This window comes from Lissotriton helveticus, chromosome 5_1 (genome assembly GCF_964261635.1).
Source record: "Lissotriton helveticus chromosome 5_1, aLisHel1.1, whole genome shotgun sequence".
Classification (NCBI taxonomy): domain Eukaryota; kingdom Metazoa; phylum Chordata; class Amphibia; order Caudata; family Salamandridae; genus Lissotriton; species Lissotriton helveticus.
The window spans coordinates 1,905,310,014-1,905,328,164 of NC_136065.1; the positions used below are offsets into that span (position 1 = coordinate 1,905,310,014).

At 42.5% G+C, this 18,151-nt stretch overlaps 1 protein-coding gene across 1 annotated transcript in view; it reads left to right on the forward strand.

The window, feature by feature from the left end:
* Nucleotides 1–18,151, forward strand: part of NT5C3B (5'-nucleotidase, cytosolic IIIB) — a 70,397-nt gene that overhangs the window by 48,523 nt on the left and 3,723 nt on the right. Inside the window, exons 7-8 of the mRNA XM_078645445.1 lie at nt 5,911–6,073; nt 17,260–17,460. Of these exons, the coding sequence (XP_078501571.1) occupies nt 5,911–6,073; nt 17,260–17,460 (364 nt within the window). The remainder of the gene's footprint in view (nt 1–5,910; nt 6,074–17,259; nt 17,461–18,151) is intronic.

The window sequence follows — 18,151 nt, forward strand, 5'->3', positions numbered from 1 at the left end:
GCTCCTAGCACAGAGTTCGTAGCCCCCAGCTTCTCCTAGTAACACGTCATTGCCAGTTTTCACGCACCATTAGGTTAGAGGTCCCGGCTCCTTAGGTAGCCCCCTCCTATGTTTCCGCCCATTTCATGACATATTCTGTTACGTTTGCATCACATGTCTATGTATACTCCCAGTTACACCTCTTTTTACTGTTATCTTTCGCGACTGCTACGCGTCATGCCCTCTGCTCCACCCACTGCTACGCCTACTGCAATGTAATGCTATGTGTTTGCGCTATGTATATAAGTCGATGTATTGTTATTAAAAGTTGGCGCGCTCATCCCAGACCTAGCCCCAGCAGCTGCTGGGTCATCCTATGCAGGTTGTCCTGTCCCTGTCCTTATGCTGTAATAAACCTGCAGAAACTCCTACTACCTCGAATCTTGACTCTTATTTATTGAGCTATCTGTTATGCTATAAGTCTAGTCAAAAATAGGGTATTATTTATTTATTTACCACAGTCCGGGTAACTTTTCCCGGGAAGTCTCATTGCGATGGGCCCTCCTAAGATTTGCGAGAAATTGCTCCGGATTAATCCCCTGCTTCGCGGGCAGCTGGCACGCTACCCTGCTCGTAAGGGGAGGGGGTGGGCAAAAATGCCCGGCTCAAGGGATCGGAGCAGTGGCCCGGCCAATAATTCCATTTTCAAACCTTACGAGGTTGGCTCGAGGTCGTGTTTTCGAAGGCCATTTTTTACTCTAAATAACTTTGAGAACATGTGTTTTTCACCCTTTGGGGAGCGGGAGGGGAGGTGGGTTCTATTTTGTACTGTAGCTAAAGGGGCCACAGTTAGTCGGGGGCCCTTGTTCCTCCACACTATTTTTCTGCCGAAGGCTGCGTTCGTCGGCGCCTTGAGAGACGGGGATTGATGCAGCATGTGACCTTTGGCTGCGCTGCAGGCATCAGGTTTGAAGGGGAGCTCAGCGGACGGGGTTGATGGAGGGCACTCCCCAGTGCTTTAAATGGGCAGGTACTGTCCGGTACTGAGTACCTGCATTTCTTTAATTGGAAAGGGAGAGTATCTGCACTTCTCAGCACTGATGCAATACATTTAATGAAAGAGTACCGGCACTTCTTGAAAGCAAACAGGTACTCTATCTAGGGAGTACCCACACTTCTACGTTTCCATCTAAAGCACTGGCACGCCCCACACTAAGTGCTTATTGCAGATTATTTTTCGAAATGTTCAGTGAATTTAGTGATTACTGGGGCTGGGCACGAGGCATGCAGGCGATGGAATAAAGTATACCATTAACCCCAAATACACAAAAATGCGAATATGGATGGCACATTACTCAGATGTAGGGCCTGTGCTTCTGAAACGCAAAATAAGGCGCCCTGGTGATGGTGCCACGTTTTCTCACAGACTACCGTAGTAGACTAGGGTTTCGGTGCTGGTGACCAGGGAATAGAATCTTTGCATTGGTAATCCATGTTAAAACATTATAGAATAGATAATATTTTGTTTTGCCAACCACAGTTTTATGACTATGAGCCAGGTGGTAGCCTTGTGGGTAAGTTTACACTCAGTACAGTAGACTTGAGTTGATCATGTGACATGCCAACCATCAAGGCTGCAAATCTCACAGATTACCGCAGTGTGCAAGGGTTTTTGTATTGGTCACTCCCTTTTACAAACAGTGGGGTTAGAGGATCTTAATTCTGCTAATACTTGTAGGGCATTGAGAGAGGTACTGTATATTGTTGTGCCAGCTGTAATTTTGTACATATTTATAATTTTAAATCTTTATGCCTGATGGTTGCCTGCTTATGTGCAATTCAGTAGACATGATGGGTGTGGAGTTTTTTGGCCACTTGGCAGGCATACAGCGCATGGAATTATGAGGGTAATCTCATGAAATATGAATATGCACTGAAGCCACTTGGCCTTTCTATATTTATTTATGTTTCTCTTATTTAATTTTATTTTTGTACTGAATGTACTTTGCTCACTACAAATGTGATTTAATGCAGCAGCCAAATGTTTATGTTAACAACGATATGTAGGCTTTACTAATAATGTTAGGAATGACTTTCATATCGGGTGTTAAATGGATGGGCCATAGCAAAAAGATGCAGTACTTCTTCTGTATTTATGATGAGTGCCCACCCTGCGTTTGCTTTTTAAGAGTGAAAGGGCGCCATGAATCTGTTGTTGTGGCCGTGATGAAGCCTGGGATCAGGCGAAACGCGTTGCCAATAAAGCTTTTTTTGAAAGCTGACACTGTGGAGTGCGAGCCTTCCTGAGATTATCTTCTCCCAGGACCTTTGTGTCGGAATTATTACGGGTCCTGCACCCGCACCAGTGTGGACATGACCTCTCATTTTGCAGGATTGCTCTCTTGTTAAACATGAATATATAAACACACACACATATATATACATAGATATATGTGTGTGTGTGTATGTATACACACACACACATACACACATCTTTTGGCCTGTCAGGAAAATATCCACTTCCAGCATTTTTACCATTCACTCCCACCCCTCCACTGATCTCACCCTCCCCTATCCTACCAACCTCTGCAGGACCAGAACCAGTGTTAAGATGTGTACTGTACCTGGTCAGAGCCAGTTATAAAGAAATATACAGAGGTGGCATAGAAGAGGGGGGTGCGGACGTGAGCAACACAGACCCAGGGAGGAAGGCAGAGAAGAGAGAAATATGCATAGGGTGGACAGCAGGAGTGGAGAAATAAATATAACAAGCATTGACATTGCCAATTTGTCTCGCCTTTGGGGCTTTATAAGTATTTAGTTATGCAGCACAATATCCTTCGTGCAACAACATCAACTGTTGCAAGGCTAAACACTTATAAGGTCCCAAAGGCGAAACCTATTGGCTATGCCAATGCTTGTTAAAAGGGACTTTGACTTCCTTACCATAAACCTTTGGAGGGGATCCAACTTAAAAACATTTTGCCTGTGGGGTTGGAACAAAAAATATTGTAGACCTCGCTCTACGGGTTGGCTTCTGTTATTAAATTCACCTTAATCTGCATGCATCAGTTTTCTCCTATGTTTTATCTTTCATGATTTCATGTTATTAACCTCCTGATTTGTGAAAAGGGACACTGAAGAGGAATGAACTAGTAATGCCCTTTTTATGTTCTGCTAATTTTTAGTTCTCGGCTAGCGTAGGCTGCGCACATGCGCAGTCTCGCTGCCGAGATTTTATGTTTTAGAGTACGTTTCACTAGCAGGGGTTAAGCCCCGCCCCTCTTTTCCATTGGCTGACATCACCGTTCAGGGTAAACGGTGGCCAGCCATTGGAAAAGAGTGTCCTCTGATGTACACTTTTCTCTCCGTCCCACTCGGACGGACTTGCCCGACTTGCTCCTGGCGTTAATGTTTCTTATCTTCTTTATGGTGCGAAACAGATGGCCCCATAAAGCAGATAATAAACCTTTTACGCCAGCAGGCCGAGGTCGCTGGTGCCCACCCCGCGACTTTGCCCGTATTTCGTTATTATAATCACAACCCCGAGTCTCACTGCAGCAGCCCCGAGCGAAGAGAGTTGCTGCCGGGCCGCTGCCTAGTGCGACCCGGAAGCTGTCTGCCTGGTTGGGGGGTGCGGGACTGCACCCGGCCAGAAGAGGAGTGCCGGTAGAGCCCTGCCGGCTCGACATCCAAGTCACAGGGTCCCAGGAGGGGGCCTGGGTGAAGTGGAGAAGTGGTGGCCAAGGCGGCTGATAGCAGCGTGGGGCTCCCGTGATGAAGGAGAGAGTCCCAATGCCGTGCTGAGCGAGGCCGCCCCAGACCCTGCCCTTCGCCATTGAGGAGACAGAGCACCGCGTGGAAGGCGCACCTCCAGAGCCCCGGAAACGGAGTCCTGCCTTCGCCCCCCCTCCCCCCCCCCCCCCCCCCCCCCCCCCAAGCCGGTGAGTGGTATGGGGGAATCCTGGTGGGGAGAGGCAGACTCCACCAGTTCCCTATGTGTTTAGAGGACCCCCGTGGGGGTCCCAAGACCCCGTGGGCCCGTGCCGCCCACGATGGGCATTATTTGCTAGCTGCCCCACTTTTGCAGGGGTCAGCTCCAACTGAGGGGCGTATTTCATATGTAAGAGCGCCAGTGCGCTCCACAGTGCTTGGGGGCCAGTTCCTGCTCTCTTTGGGGCGCATAATCATTTCAGGAACCAGAGTGCTCCAAGGCACATGTTTGTTTTTAGAACCTAGATGGCTCCAAACTAGCTTTGGGTAAATCGGCATATGATCTATTTAGGTTTAAATAGGCAAACATATTTGCGCTTATTGCTTACATGCAATGTAGGGGACTTTATGCTGCATACAGACCCACAAAGTGATGGATATTTTACTGTTATAAGACAAAACAACTGATTCCGCTCCCAAACACCTTTTGTGTTTTAAAGAAAAATTGTAAAGAATCCAGAGTTAAAAATAATTGACACCATTAGACCACTAAAAGAATGCTGTGGTTTAGAACATTATAATGCACGTATATCAAAATTGCATGGTATGACTTTACTTTTTTTTCGGTCAATCAATATCGAGTTTGAAGATCAAACATTTTCCTTAAACACAAATTTTACTTCATTTAGCATGCTCAATAATTAGCTCACACTTTGTTGTTTGGTTTCCTTTCACTGTTGACATTGTAGGAGTCTGTATGTTGTTGAAAATGGAATCTCTTACATTACTCTACTTTGAATTTTAGACACATTGGTTTGTGGAACATGTGTGTGTGTGCGCATAATAACAACCCTTGAAAATGCAACAGGTCGGGCCTTTTATTAAGTTAAAGCCATTCGCTTTGCTATACAATACCATTAGCAAAGCAAATGGCTTTAACTTAACCAAAGGCGAGACCTGTTGCATTTTCAATGCTTGTTGTTACATTGAGTCCCACTTTTCCTTGTCCCAGTTCTGATTCTCTGCTTCCCCTCTCGCCGTTTCTGCCCAGGTACCAGACGTCAGTTGATGATGAACTGAATTTTCACTTTTTGTATTTGCTCATGAAGCTTTATAAGAGTTTTTATAGGAATGTTCCTATTATGCTCTGAATTTGGAATGGGGAGGAGTTCTAATTTTGTTTTGTGTGGAAATGAACTGAAATGCCTTTCTCAGGGGTACAGGATTCCCCCTTGAGTTGTGTAATGGATCGAGGAAGAGTAATACTCTGTGTAATGAAGACTGCCAGTAAGTAATTTCGGAATTAAACTCGAGTGTGGACATTTATAAATTGTTATTGGCTGGGTGTACTGAAGTTCTTTTAAGTTGACCTGTACCAAAGGTCTTATCTTTTTTTAATATATCTTTTTTATATATATGTGTAAGTATTCTGCATGCTGTTTTTTTGCCATTTATGAGTCCTCACGTGTTTTGTTTGTGCCCATTATTGATGAAAGTGGTTGGGATTACCAGATTTAAGATGAGTGTTGTTGATAATTTTGATAGGCTTTCATTAATGATGTTGTTTGCTAGGCATTCATTGTTGTGAGTTTGTTCACGTTTTGGCATTGCTTGATTTTTAATGAAAGCCATTGGTTGGATTTCATTGATGTTATGGCTTTTTTTTTTTACATTTGCACCATTGGTTTTCTTTATAACGTTACGTGGTTTTCAGTTATGACACCAGTAGGTTTTCGTTGCTGGCACTTGTTGCTTTTAATTGATGTCGGGTGATTTTTATTAATAAACTAAGCTTGATTTTTCACACTGGGTTTGAGGCATCCAGAGAATGACTTTTGCTCACCCAGTTCCTGGTCTGTTCATGATTTCCTAATGAAGGTGTTTCAAACTGCTGACTATTTTACAACTGTATGTAAGTCACCATTTAAAGATAAAGAAGTACATGTTGTCTGATTCTCTGCTAATCTCCAACAAATGTCGCTCATTTTCTATTCTCAGGGAAGGTTATGATGTTTTCTTCAATGGACTCTATGGCAGTAATATCCCCTTGTTTATATTCTCGGCTGGGATTGGTGACATCCTAGAGGAAGTCATCCGGCAAGCCGGGGTTTTCCACGACAATGTTAAAGTGGTTTCTAACTACATGGACTTCAATGAGAATGTAAGTGAGCATTGGGGTGGTTTGAAGTGTTTCTAGTTTGACGAAGTCCAGTACTGGTTTGCTGTATTCTTGGAAAATGCTTTAGCGTCATTGTGTGTAACTTAAAAAACAAAGCCAAACTGAGACAAATCTAGATTTTGCACACATAAGTACACATGAGGTAAACAAGTACACATCGCACAAAGACACATCTACATATTTTTGCTGCTTACGAGCCACAGATATACCATGGCACAATTAAAAAAACACACGTAATATCTTTGTGCCTCTTGAGGAGCAGTATTTAGCACTCTTATTTGTCTCATTTCAGAACGCCAGTGATGAACTTTCAGTTTTGTTATGTGGATATTACTGTGTGTGTGTGTGTATATATATATATATATATATATATATTTTTCACGAACAGAAGACCAGCACTCCGCACTTCAGAATTAAATTAAAAGTTTATTTCAGACACTGTTAGAAGCCTACGCGTTTCGAACCAGATGGTTCCTTTTCACGGCAGTGTTAGCAGTTGTCCTACTTCACTTACAATTATATAGCTTTTAATGCTTATCCTGGTGCATTATGGGACATGCAGTTTAGCATTCATTATGCATTGTTATCTACATTTTTACATTTCTAACATTTTTGCATTATTAATGTTTTCATGCGTTTCAATTGTGGGCTAAGTGCCCAATGTTCAACTTTATAGCACGAGGAAAAAGTGTCATGGCAGTGTAGTGAACTGCACAGGCGATTACATTGTTCTTCTCGTTAAGGCCATGTGGTCATCAGTCGGGCTGTGCAGTCTGATGCTATTTCCTCGGGCTGAGTGCCCTTAACACTGCCATATCTGCAGACACTTACATGTGCATGTGCATTGATTTGAGAAAGCAATTCTCAAATCAATGCACATGCACATGTAAGTGTCTGCAGATATGGCAGTGTTAAGGGCACTCAGCCCGAGGAAATAGCATCAGACTGCACAGCCCGACTGATGACCACATGGCCTTAACGAGAAGAACAATGTAATCGCCTGTGCAGTTCACTACACTGCCATGACACTTTTTCCTCGTGCTATAAAGTTGAACATTGGGCACTTAGCCCACAATTGAAACGCATGAAAACATTAATAATGCAAAAATGTTAGAAATGTAAAAATGTAGATAACAATGCATAATGAATGCTAAACTGCATGTCCCATAATGCACCAGGATAAGCATTAAAAGCTATATAATTGTAAGTGAAGTAGGACAACTGCTAACACTGCCGTGAAAAGGAACCATCTGGTTCGAAACGCGTAGGCTTCTAACAGTGTCTGAAATAAACTTTTAATTTAATTCTGAAGTGCGGAGTGCTGGTCTTCTGTTCGTGAAAAATAATTCACGGGATCCGGTCCTGGTCCCGAACCCAGCACCAACTTGTGGAGTTCCCTCTGCGACAGGATCAATCGTGAAAATATATATATATATATATATCACACACACACAAGGGCACTGTGTTGCCCGAAACGCGGCATGGCGGTGGTGCAGGGCGTTATGTTATTGCACCGAATTTTGGGTCTGCGCCAGTTTGTCCGGAGTGAATGAAGTCACGAGAACGGAAGAATCAGTATATATACATATATATATACACACTGGAAAAAGTAGTTAGAGTAATGATATAGTTAGGTGTTAAAATGAGTTTAAAAACTAGTACTTAAAAGCCAAATAACGGGGGTTGTTGGATTAGGGTTTCTTCATGATTCCTTTTATCAGTATCACTCTCCATTCTTCTTTGATTTACTTGTGTGAAAAGTCAAAGTCTTAATAATGTACGCTTATTATGCAGAAGTTTCTGGGTTACAGAGCTCTGCCGCATATGTACCATTTGACGAAAAAATTTGTTTAAAAAAAAAACCAAGAAGCCAAATAACACTGAAATTCGCCAGTTATAGTTCAGTGAGCCAAGTCTAACTTATGCCCCCGCCATGCACTGGTTATGGCCTCACATATTACTTCAATTATGAGATGTTAAATGACATATAACTGATGACATCTCTCCCCTGTTTAATCAAAAAGGAACAAAATGAGGGGGTTCATTTTGTCATAGAAATGATGGTTAGTGCCGTGGAAAGCAAAATGAGAACACATTTTAAATGAGTTCTCAAATATCTTCCTCTTCCTCTTCTATTTCATTAAAACATTCTGAAATGCAGCCTGAAACATGCCCTTTCAACACGAGCAGCAGACTGCCAGTCAACTCCCTGGTGATCAGCAGCTTTACCACAGTGTTCTAATGAACAACTCTAGCGCTTGCATTCTTAAATTTATGCCAAAAGTGTGGCACATCTGAACACCTTCTTGATGGAATCGAAGTGGAAAACTGAAAGCATTTTCTACTGGGGATACTGCAGTAAATGAGGAAATTAGGGAGTGTCATAACAGAATAGTATTCCAAGATGGCCGCCGGAGAAAATGGCAGATGTGTGCAAAATGCAGATATTTTTTTTTCTTTTAGTTTTATATAGCGCGGACTTGACCCGAAGTGAATGGAGTTCTTTACATTAGCTTCCGTTATATTAGACAAGGGCACATTTATTTTGGGTTTAGGCTTGGGAAGATTAAGTGATTTGCCCAGAATCACAGGATGTTGAGCTGATGCCGAAACTCAAACCTGGTTCCCCAGTTGCAAAGTCGGAAGCTCTGACCATAACGCCACATCTTCTCCCCTGCAACAAATTATCAAGTGATCAACTAGATAAACATAAAGATAGCATATAATTGAAAAGTGCTTGTCGCTATTTGAGAACTCAGAAAATGTGTCCTTATTTTAGCTTTTTAGAACACTAACCACACTTTCTGTGGAAAAAAGACCACCTCATTTTTAGGGCGAGCTGACGTTAGCATTCATGCGATGCATGAATGCTGTCAGGTCGCCAACTAATGCTATCCGTATTTGGGAGAGTGGACACCAAAGTGTCACGAGCTTTCCCAGTGTCGGATTTCACCGCGGGAGCGAGCGCGCTTGCGCAGACCGCAGGGCTTGCATGCAAACACGGCGCGCACACAGGCAGGCCCCATCCCCTGCACGCACAGGCACACGCGCGCGCGCGCGCGCGCACACACACACACACACACACACACACACACACACACACACACACACGCAGACAGGCACAATACACGCAGGCACATACAAGCGTGCGCACCCCCCTCTCCCCTGTTACAAACCCGCACACACACACTCCCAACCCCGCTCACCGGGCACAAGCAGTGCACACAGACACGCAAGCACGGAGCCCCACTCACCGGACACATCCAGCCCCCACCCCTCTGCATGCACGCACGCACGCACACACAGGCGCGCGCGCGTACACACACACATACATACACACGCTGCAGCCCCACTCACCGGGACTTCTACTCCGCAGGACTCTTCCGACGTCAACGGGCACAGGGACACCGGCACTCCGCTCCTTGGCTTCCCGGGCGGACGCCGGCTGCACGCAGGGCTCTCCTCTCTCTGCACCGGAGCCATGCGCCAGCCACTGCAGCCTGCCTCCTGGGAAGCTCCGGTCGCGTGTCCGGCCCCGCCCCCGTCCCAACAAAGGTTGCCTGGCTTCCTGTTGAAGCCGGGCTGCTGCGGTGAGTTTGCGTTTTAACCCTTTTTTTATATCCATGCCTCTGATTTTGGGACTGTGACTAGGTAATGAAGCATCAATAAGTGTAGTGTGGTTAAATAAAATCTACCCGAGCATCTGTTACTGTATTCAGGTGTTCTTGTATCCCCTGTTGCAAGGGTCCTAGGCAGTATCTATCTACGGTCGGCTTCACTCATTAGCGCAATTCTCTATCAGCTTCCCCTTTTCCCATATAAACAGTTCTAAGTTTGTTTGTACCATATTACAGGATACTAGCGAGGGCTGTGATGCTAATAATATCGTCAATTTCCTGCAAGAAGTTGGACAGATCATTCACAAGCGCTTTATCAAAAGTCAAACCAGCTTGTGGAGGAGGCAGAATTAGGTGCGGGAAGGGCAGTCCTAGAAGGACCCTCAGGCCAAGACTGGCTTCATGCCAGATGCTTTGTTGAGTGTCACATTGGTGGGACCTCCTAAGGTGGATTGTGCAGCAGAGACAGACCATCTCCGTAACTCTCCCACCAAGATCCATAAAGATTACAAAATCTTACCTGGAGTTGTAAAACTTAGACCGTTCCCCCCTCCATCCCTCCCTAGAATATTCTACATCACACGCTCTCCTCATATGAGGCAACATTGAATATCCCACAAAGAGACCAGGCAGGGATAGTACATGCAGACAAGTGCCATCAACACGATTAAGTGACAAGACACATAATGATTCCCGCACAGTATAACTTAGACAATAAACACTCACCCACCATATACATCAGGTAAGGCGCAGATAGGCACAATTTCTCATCCTCGCAAAGCATCCAGTAAGAGCATCAAGCCCTCAACAAGACAAACAAGCGTTTGCAATGCAATAGGCCTTTCAGTTACGCAAGTTTAAGCTATTGGCATTGTGAATTACAATGCCTTTTATTTATATTTTTAAAGAAAACAAAAATAAAAGGCATTGTTATTTGCAATGCCAATAGCTCAAACTCGTGTCAATGCGAGACCTATTGCATTGTAAATGCTTGTTACAATTTCTAAAGGAAATACTTTAGGTTTTGCAGTTTTGATGACATCAAGATGACTTCAGGAGTGCCACAGTTTTGTAATAAATATAGAATGTTAGTGATCTAGTTGTTCATTAGAATACTGTGGGGAGGCAGAGGTGAAGCGCACAGACTCAGACAATTGAGGGCAGGGTGGAGGGGGGCAGAGGCAGCAAGTTGACCATATGGGCAGGCGGGCAGGGCAGTGACAAGACCATGTTCCATGGAGGGCAGGGGAAGTGGTGCAGGGGCAGCAAAACAACCATGCAGGACAGGCAATAGTGACTGTGAAAATGCAACAGACCATTGAGGGCAGAAGGAAGAGGCAGTGGCAGTACAACCATACATGCGAACAGACCTGATTCAGTCAGGAGACTCTTGATGTTTTTAAGCCCAAAAGGGCTTTATTTTAGCCGTGCCCACCTAAAATCTCCTCTTTTTCAGTGTACGTCAATGGGTAAAATCAATTCCCCTGAGTTTGTTTTCCTCAAAATCTCCTTATTACCATAGTGCACACACCTGCCAAACAAACCATAAATCATTCAACAAAGGCAGGGCTTTTGACCTCACAATATTCATAATAATAAATGTAAGGACTCTTCACCATATCATTCAATAACAATATAGGCACACAAACAAAGAGATCATACATATCAATAGTTTTTCCATTCGTAATGTTAATGGTACGGTAAGATGTCATTCCACTCATGAGGTAATTTGTCCTTTGTGGAGCCATCTGTTACATCAAGGGTCAGGTCCATAGCATCCATTTTGGTTTGTGACATGGCTTGCTTGGCAGGTGCATAAGCTATGGTTTGTGGAGATAAAGATACCTGGAGAATTTCAGGGCTTCTTTTGTTTTTATTTTGTAATCGTAACTGTACTTTGTTTTTTTAAAGTGACTATATATATCTACGATATATATCTAACAAAAGTTAAGGTTATAACCAAAATTAATTAGAAGTAAAATGTCAGGAAACTAAGTAGCCAATGTACTAATACAACCTTCTCCCACTCTTAATTTGTTTGTTTTTTATTTTGATGTTCAGTGATGTCGTGTTGAGCTATGGGTCATACTGTAAACTTTGTATGTAGTTCATTTGTTTCCGGCATGTTGTATGTTGGCGCTGAGTATTAACTGAATGTCTTTTTAAACATTATGTTGTGTAGTATTGCTTATGTTTATAGTATGCTTTATTTTATTTTTCTGTACTGTATGTGTGCTTTTTTCATTTTTCAGTTGCTGTAGTACCTTCATTTCAGATGTAACTTATTTTATCTTTTGTTTACTTATAAATGATGTATAACTTCATTTAAAACGTGCAATTTTTCATTACACTTTATATTTTAATGCAAATTTTTTTATATTTCACGGTACATCATACAGCTAAGCAGGATATTCAACACTGTGTGTACATTGTGAAGTTCTTACCTTGTTATTGTTGCAGGGATTCAGCACATACACAGAACTACACTTACCGACTAGCTATAGTGTCTCATTCGTTCTCCATCTACAGCGGAGCTACCAATGATTAGACAAATCAGAACACGTAACTCTTTCTTGGGAATCACGGGAGCCAGACACTTTCGCTTAGGCACTCATACTTGTCCACAATGCGAGTATTCAGAGACTCAGTATAGTTTAAAATGTTTATTTCAACTAACGCGCTCTATTGTGCAGTACACGAGCCAATACTAGCAGCAGAATGCATAAACACAATATAATCAGCATTGTTACAATTCCATAGAATACAAACGGGGATGTCATGTTATAGAAAACAGTGGAAAAGGACGGAGCGACCTAACCACCCTCCCCGTGACAAGAGATAGTTTATTATGAAACAGAAGACCTCTGATCTTTGTCAGCAGACCCCATACCTCACGGCTTAGATGCAATGTTCACATTGCAGGACAAACACGGGTCTTCTCTCTGGAAAGGTGTCCCTCCGTGTATGTAAAAACAGCTTGTGTTTGCAATATTAAAGTACACGATTTCCAGAGGTGCAGCTGTGTGAAGCCTGTTATGTCTAGGTGCGAGGGACAGATCAGAACAGAATAACAAGGGACATTGTTGTTTAACCTTAAACATCATGTGCAGACTAAACCTTACAGCACAGCAAAGAATCTGCAAAGCAGACAGTTCTCATGTGTAAAAGGGGCACAAATAAGTATTGCAGAATAGATGCTTGCAGTGTCGTGCGCAAAAGCAGGTTCAAGGCAGCGAAGCTCATGCTAATTTAGCAATGCTCAACAATGGACCTATAAGCCTTACTACATTATAACCTATCTCTGAAATGTAGATCCTCATGTTATGAATCCCACAAATATATTCCGCTCTTTATTTCTTTTTCAACATTGTTTGGAATAGAAGAACTGTTAGGTCTACAAAACGTGGAGTATTTATTGGGTCTCCTAACAGCTGAATCTTTTCCTTTGCCTTTATATAGCACCTACTATTCCTGAGAAGGTGGCGAAGCTCTTTATGGCGGGTAACACTACTCTGGAAACTCAGTAGTGGTTATGCGGTTGTTATTGTTATTGGGATTCGTCTTATACTCCTAAGGAAAATATTCCATGCATTTACTCCGGTTTCTTTGTGGTAGATTAGGTTAATGAAATTTAGGTGCGATCATTAATGGGAATTCGTACAAATGGTTGGTGAGTAGATAGGCTGGAGCAGGCTAGTTACTATTAGATTGCAGTGAAATGGTTTCAGAGAAGGAGAGGTTGTGATCTATGGGGTGAGGGATGGGCAGTTTACCAAAATACATTAGTGAGTAAGTCAGACAGGCATGTGTCACTCAGAATGCATAGGATGGGTAATCAGAAAGGAGGAGAAACAATAGTTTAAAGTTAATGTAAATTTTTCATTCATAAAGTTGAAGGATGTAAAAAACTGTAGAAGAAGGTATGTACAATGTGAACAGTTGTTATATTCCACCTGTGTGAGTAAAGGTTCCACAGATGCTGGGGCTGGTTTGGGGGGGGTTGTGTATATGTGTGAGGGAGGGTGGTGAGGATGCTTATTGGAATGATGGTTTGTTAGAATGTGTTTGGAATGTGCTGAATGTGATTCTGATTGCAGGATTCTATTTGTTTATGTTGTGTGATAGTTGATGTTGGGATCGTGTGTTGAAATGTATGTATGGGTGTATTTGGAACAGTTGGTAATATGTTGGAACTGTGTGTGTATGTTTGTTTATATAGATCTTTATTCACATGACTTGTGTTGGATTTTTAGATTGAGGATGCTAGATGAAGCAGTGTATTTTTCATATTCGTAAGCACATTAGGGCATTGCTTGAATATGTATTGTCATGCACAATAAGTGGAAATTTGCCAGACGTGTATTTGTAATGTGTGTTTGTAGAGTCTTCACAATAGTTACTGGGTATATATTTCCTATGACTTCGAACGATACTGTGCATGTGCTACTTGATGGTTATTGACAGATTTTGTCCCACATATGGATGTTGCAGTTCTGTGCGCACCTGAATTATAGATTAAACTAGACTGTGCTTTGAATTTTTTTCAGAAATGGCTGGTTCCCTTTTCCCCTTTTTGATCCACACCCATGGCCTTTGTCGTTTTAAAGGTGCTTTTTAAATTTGAGGGACATTGATGTGGATGTTTTGCTTGTTCTAAGGACGATCCCTTGTTAAAATGCTTTAAGTTAGAAAACCATTGACCAGTGTTTGCTATAGTTTGCATGTTCAGCCAAGGTGATATCCTGGAGTCTATAAGGAAACTTGAGGTTTTGTCGAAAATTGTAAAAGCTATAATCAAAGAATAACTTTGGAATGTTAGCATTCGGTATTGGATGTCCAATGAGACCTTACGACCCAATAGTTCATCCAATTGTTCGATCCTTTTATAGGTTTCCTTTTTCAAAATTGTAAACAACCATCACTAGTGGAGAAATGGCACAAAACGGCAACAAAACCACAGTCCTTTCTAAAAGCCTTTAATGACATATTTGGAAAATGAGGTGTATCCTTTCAGAGTAAGAACTTCTTTTAATGTTGCATACCCTAAAAAGTGCCAGTCCAGAGTTCACTTTTTAATTAAATTAAGAAAAAAAAGCAGCGTTGTGATTCAGGATACAGGACAGCAGACAGCATGGCCACTCCAGGATCAAATTGAATCTTATTGCGGTATTGACCAAAAATGTATTGAAACCGTGGATGGGAATCAGGAATTCCCCTGGATTGTATCCAGCTAATCCTTTAAAACTACAGCTGACTTCAGAAATGGTCCAGCAAAATCAACCAGTTTTTCTGGTTTCCTGCAGCATGTATTCGGGTTCACACTGCTCACGGTTGAGATTTAATATTGTGACGTGGTGACTGGCACCAGTCACAATTAAAAAATGGATATGCTGATGACACACAGATCTACCTCTGCCCAGAAAACAAAAATAAAGAGATGACCAACAATAAATACTGCCCTGATAATGTGTTTCTTCTGGATGAAGGAAAACTACATTTGCTTTAATGACATCAAAATCGATGTTCCAATACTGGGTGGTGCAGGGGACAAAGCAGTCACCCTCTTTACAGCTTCAGCTCTGATGTGAAGTAAAAACCCCTGCCATAATCTTTGTTTTAACCTAATCTCCTGGCCACAAACTAAACTAAGTGGAGATTTCTGCAACTCCTTTTAATTCCTGCACAATTACATTTTAATTTTTTTTACCCTCCATCTACTTTCATCATGTTTTCCTTTGAATCATATTCTCTGCCAGGATCTGGACGCAAACTGGCTATACAAATAGTCAACGCTAGGGATGCTTCTTCCCCCAGAACACTTGCAATTTCAGCTGTTAGGCTCAATCTCTGCCCACGCCACGGCATTTCCCACCCAAATTACCTCTTGCTGCTTAAATTCTGGATGGCATTACCAAACTGAATTGATATGGTTTCCATCCGCTATGAATCTCCCTTTGCTTCCATAGAATTGAGCTCTGATTGAACCTTCTCCTACTTCCATACGCTGATTTGATCAACCTCAAATGGATGGCGAGCTATACCTCACCAGTAGGAAATTTAAATTATGCCCAAATGTCTGCACTGAGCACTCAATCCTTTCATTGGTTATCGAGAACATGGCTTCTTTGTGCCACCCATTGTGCTACAATGTCATATGGTCTTGAGTGTGGGCAAGGGGGGGGGAGAACAAATAGGTTACCCACTTTCACTGTAAATAATAAGGCTTGAAAAGACCTTCAACTTTTATGACTTTTTTTTTTTTTTACTTGCATAAGAGGTTAGATGCCCTCACCCAGTGACAAGCTAGTTATCTACCCTAGTTTTGAGGCATTGTACTTCATAGTGAAAAAAGAGCCTGGCGTCTCCCTTGTCGTGCATGTACTCCTCTCCCTCTGTAAGGTAATGAATTTATTTTGACTCTTAACGTTTTTTCAAAGTCTGTATAGATAAGAGGCAGAGAGCAAGAGTGTAAATATAACAGTGTTCTAGAACCACATTCCTTTGAGCATAGGATTCGTCTTTTTTGCAAGTCCACACAGGAATCTGAATGGTGGATTTCCCGTCTTACCCTGCTTTCTGCCTGTCTGTGTTGATTGGACATTTTGACCACACATCATGCAAGACCGGACTGGCCACATAGTGTGGCACATGGTAGGGTAAATCCCAGGGGGGTCCTTTTAGGGTTGGCTGGGTGGAGGCATCGTCAGTGATTCAGCCTGGCAAACATCCATGAGGAACATTCTTGTGGACACAGCCATATAATTCAGGAGAGGAACTCACTTTGTACATTTGAGGGCCGGCATGAGCACGTTGTCCATGTCTGTTTTGAGATTCCAGTTCACTACTGCTACCAGCACTCATCACAATCTTAATTCACCTGCTGGTTTGTACAATTAGCCTTGTAGCTCCCTTGTCTACTGAATGTATTAAATGTTCCTGTGTTTGCAACTCTTGTAGCCATTTTCTGAGTCACAAACCAGCCAGACAACTGCTGCTAAAAAGGAGCTTTCCCAGGAAACGTGAGTGTTTCAATTTGTGTAGCGCACCTTAGTCCAAGTGCTGGTTTTGTTTTGTACTTAGTTGATAAGTCTTTATCAACTTGAAACACAGCACTGATGGGTAGTGATACACTTTTTGCTCTTGGTAGTTCTGCTGCAGTCCTCTATCACATATTTTTTTCTTGTTTGTTCTATTTTTGTATGGTATTCAACGTAAGACTTTTATTTATTGGGCAACCATAATTGTGTGAATGCATCCTCGGTAGACAGGAGAGGGCATGCCTTTAGTGTAATGAAGTACCTTCCTCACACACTTGGAACTCTTTAAGGGCCGAAGGGCTGGTCCAAGGTCAATCCAGTATCAAACACTTTACTGACCTGTACTGACACGACCTTGTCCTGCTGATCTTGTATAGACCATAGTTTGGTGAGCTTTAGCCTGATCTCGACGGACCGACCTCCCTCTATGAAAAGCTCCTACAACGTAAGTAGCTCTCATAAGTTATTAACTTGAGGTCACAGTCTGTTTCTGTGCTTTATTTTCACTGTACAGGGTGTGCTGATTGGATTTAAAGGGGAGTTGATTCACACATTCAACAAGGACAACTCTGTCTTGAAGGACACTGAACACTTCAATCAGCTGACCAACAGGACCAACATCATTCTGCTGGGAGATACGATGGGAGACCTGACCATGGCAGATGGAGTGACCAATGCAGAGATCATCCTGAAAATAGGATACCTGAATGACAAGGTAGGGTGTGTGATGTAAGTTGTGGTGGATCTGGATTTGGAGTCTTGAGCCTTGGTACAAGCAAGTGGCACACAATTTCTTTGTTGACTTATTTGTAGCTATTGCATACTTTTAGATGCCTTACATTGACTTTAGGTAATCTGGCCAATGTTTCTTCTAATTGTTCTGTGGTTCCATGAGGCATACGCCACCCAGTCTGTTAGACACAACAGTGTAGCAATGTGCATTTTTGTGTGTCTTCAGTGGAGTTGTCTAAGAATTAAGGAGAGATGGCTTTGCAATTCTCTTGAGGCCCACTCCAAAAAACAGAGAAAAGCCTAGAACTAATACTCAAACCTTCTTTCAATTGTAATTCCCTAGTACAATCAATGGACTGATTTGACCAATGGAATAACATTACTGACTAGATTGGCAGGTCCATCGAAACGCCAGATTGAACATATGCTGTTAGTCACACAGCCAAGATCTGTACGTGCAATTGGTCAATCTTAACTCAAGGAAATTTGCACATTTGTGTTAAGCACTGCGGTGGGCTAATGGCTAAGCGCTGCCTTCCATAACCAAGTTTAAGCACCCTTTATAGCTGACTGACTTGCGGTTACTCTGGTTCTTTCTCCTGGATGATAGGCAGTGACCCTGGCACACTGATGTGCTCAGTAAAAAAAGTCAACTATTGAACTTTTATTTTTAT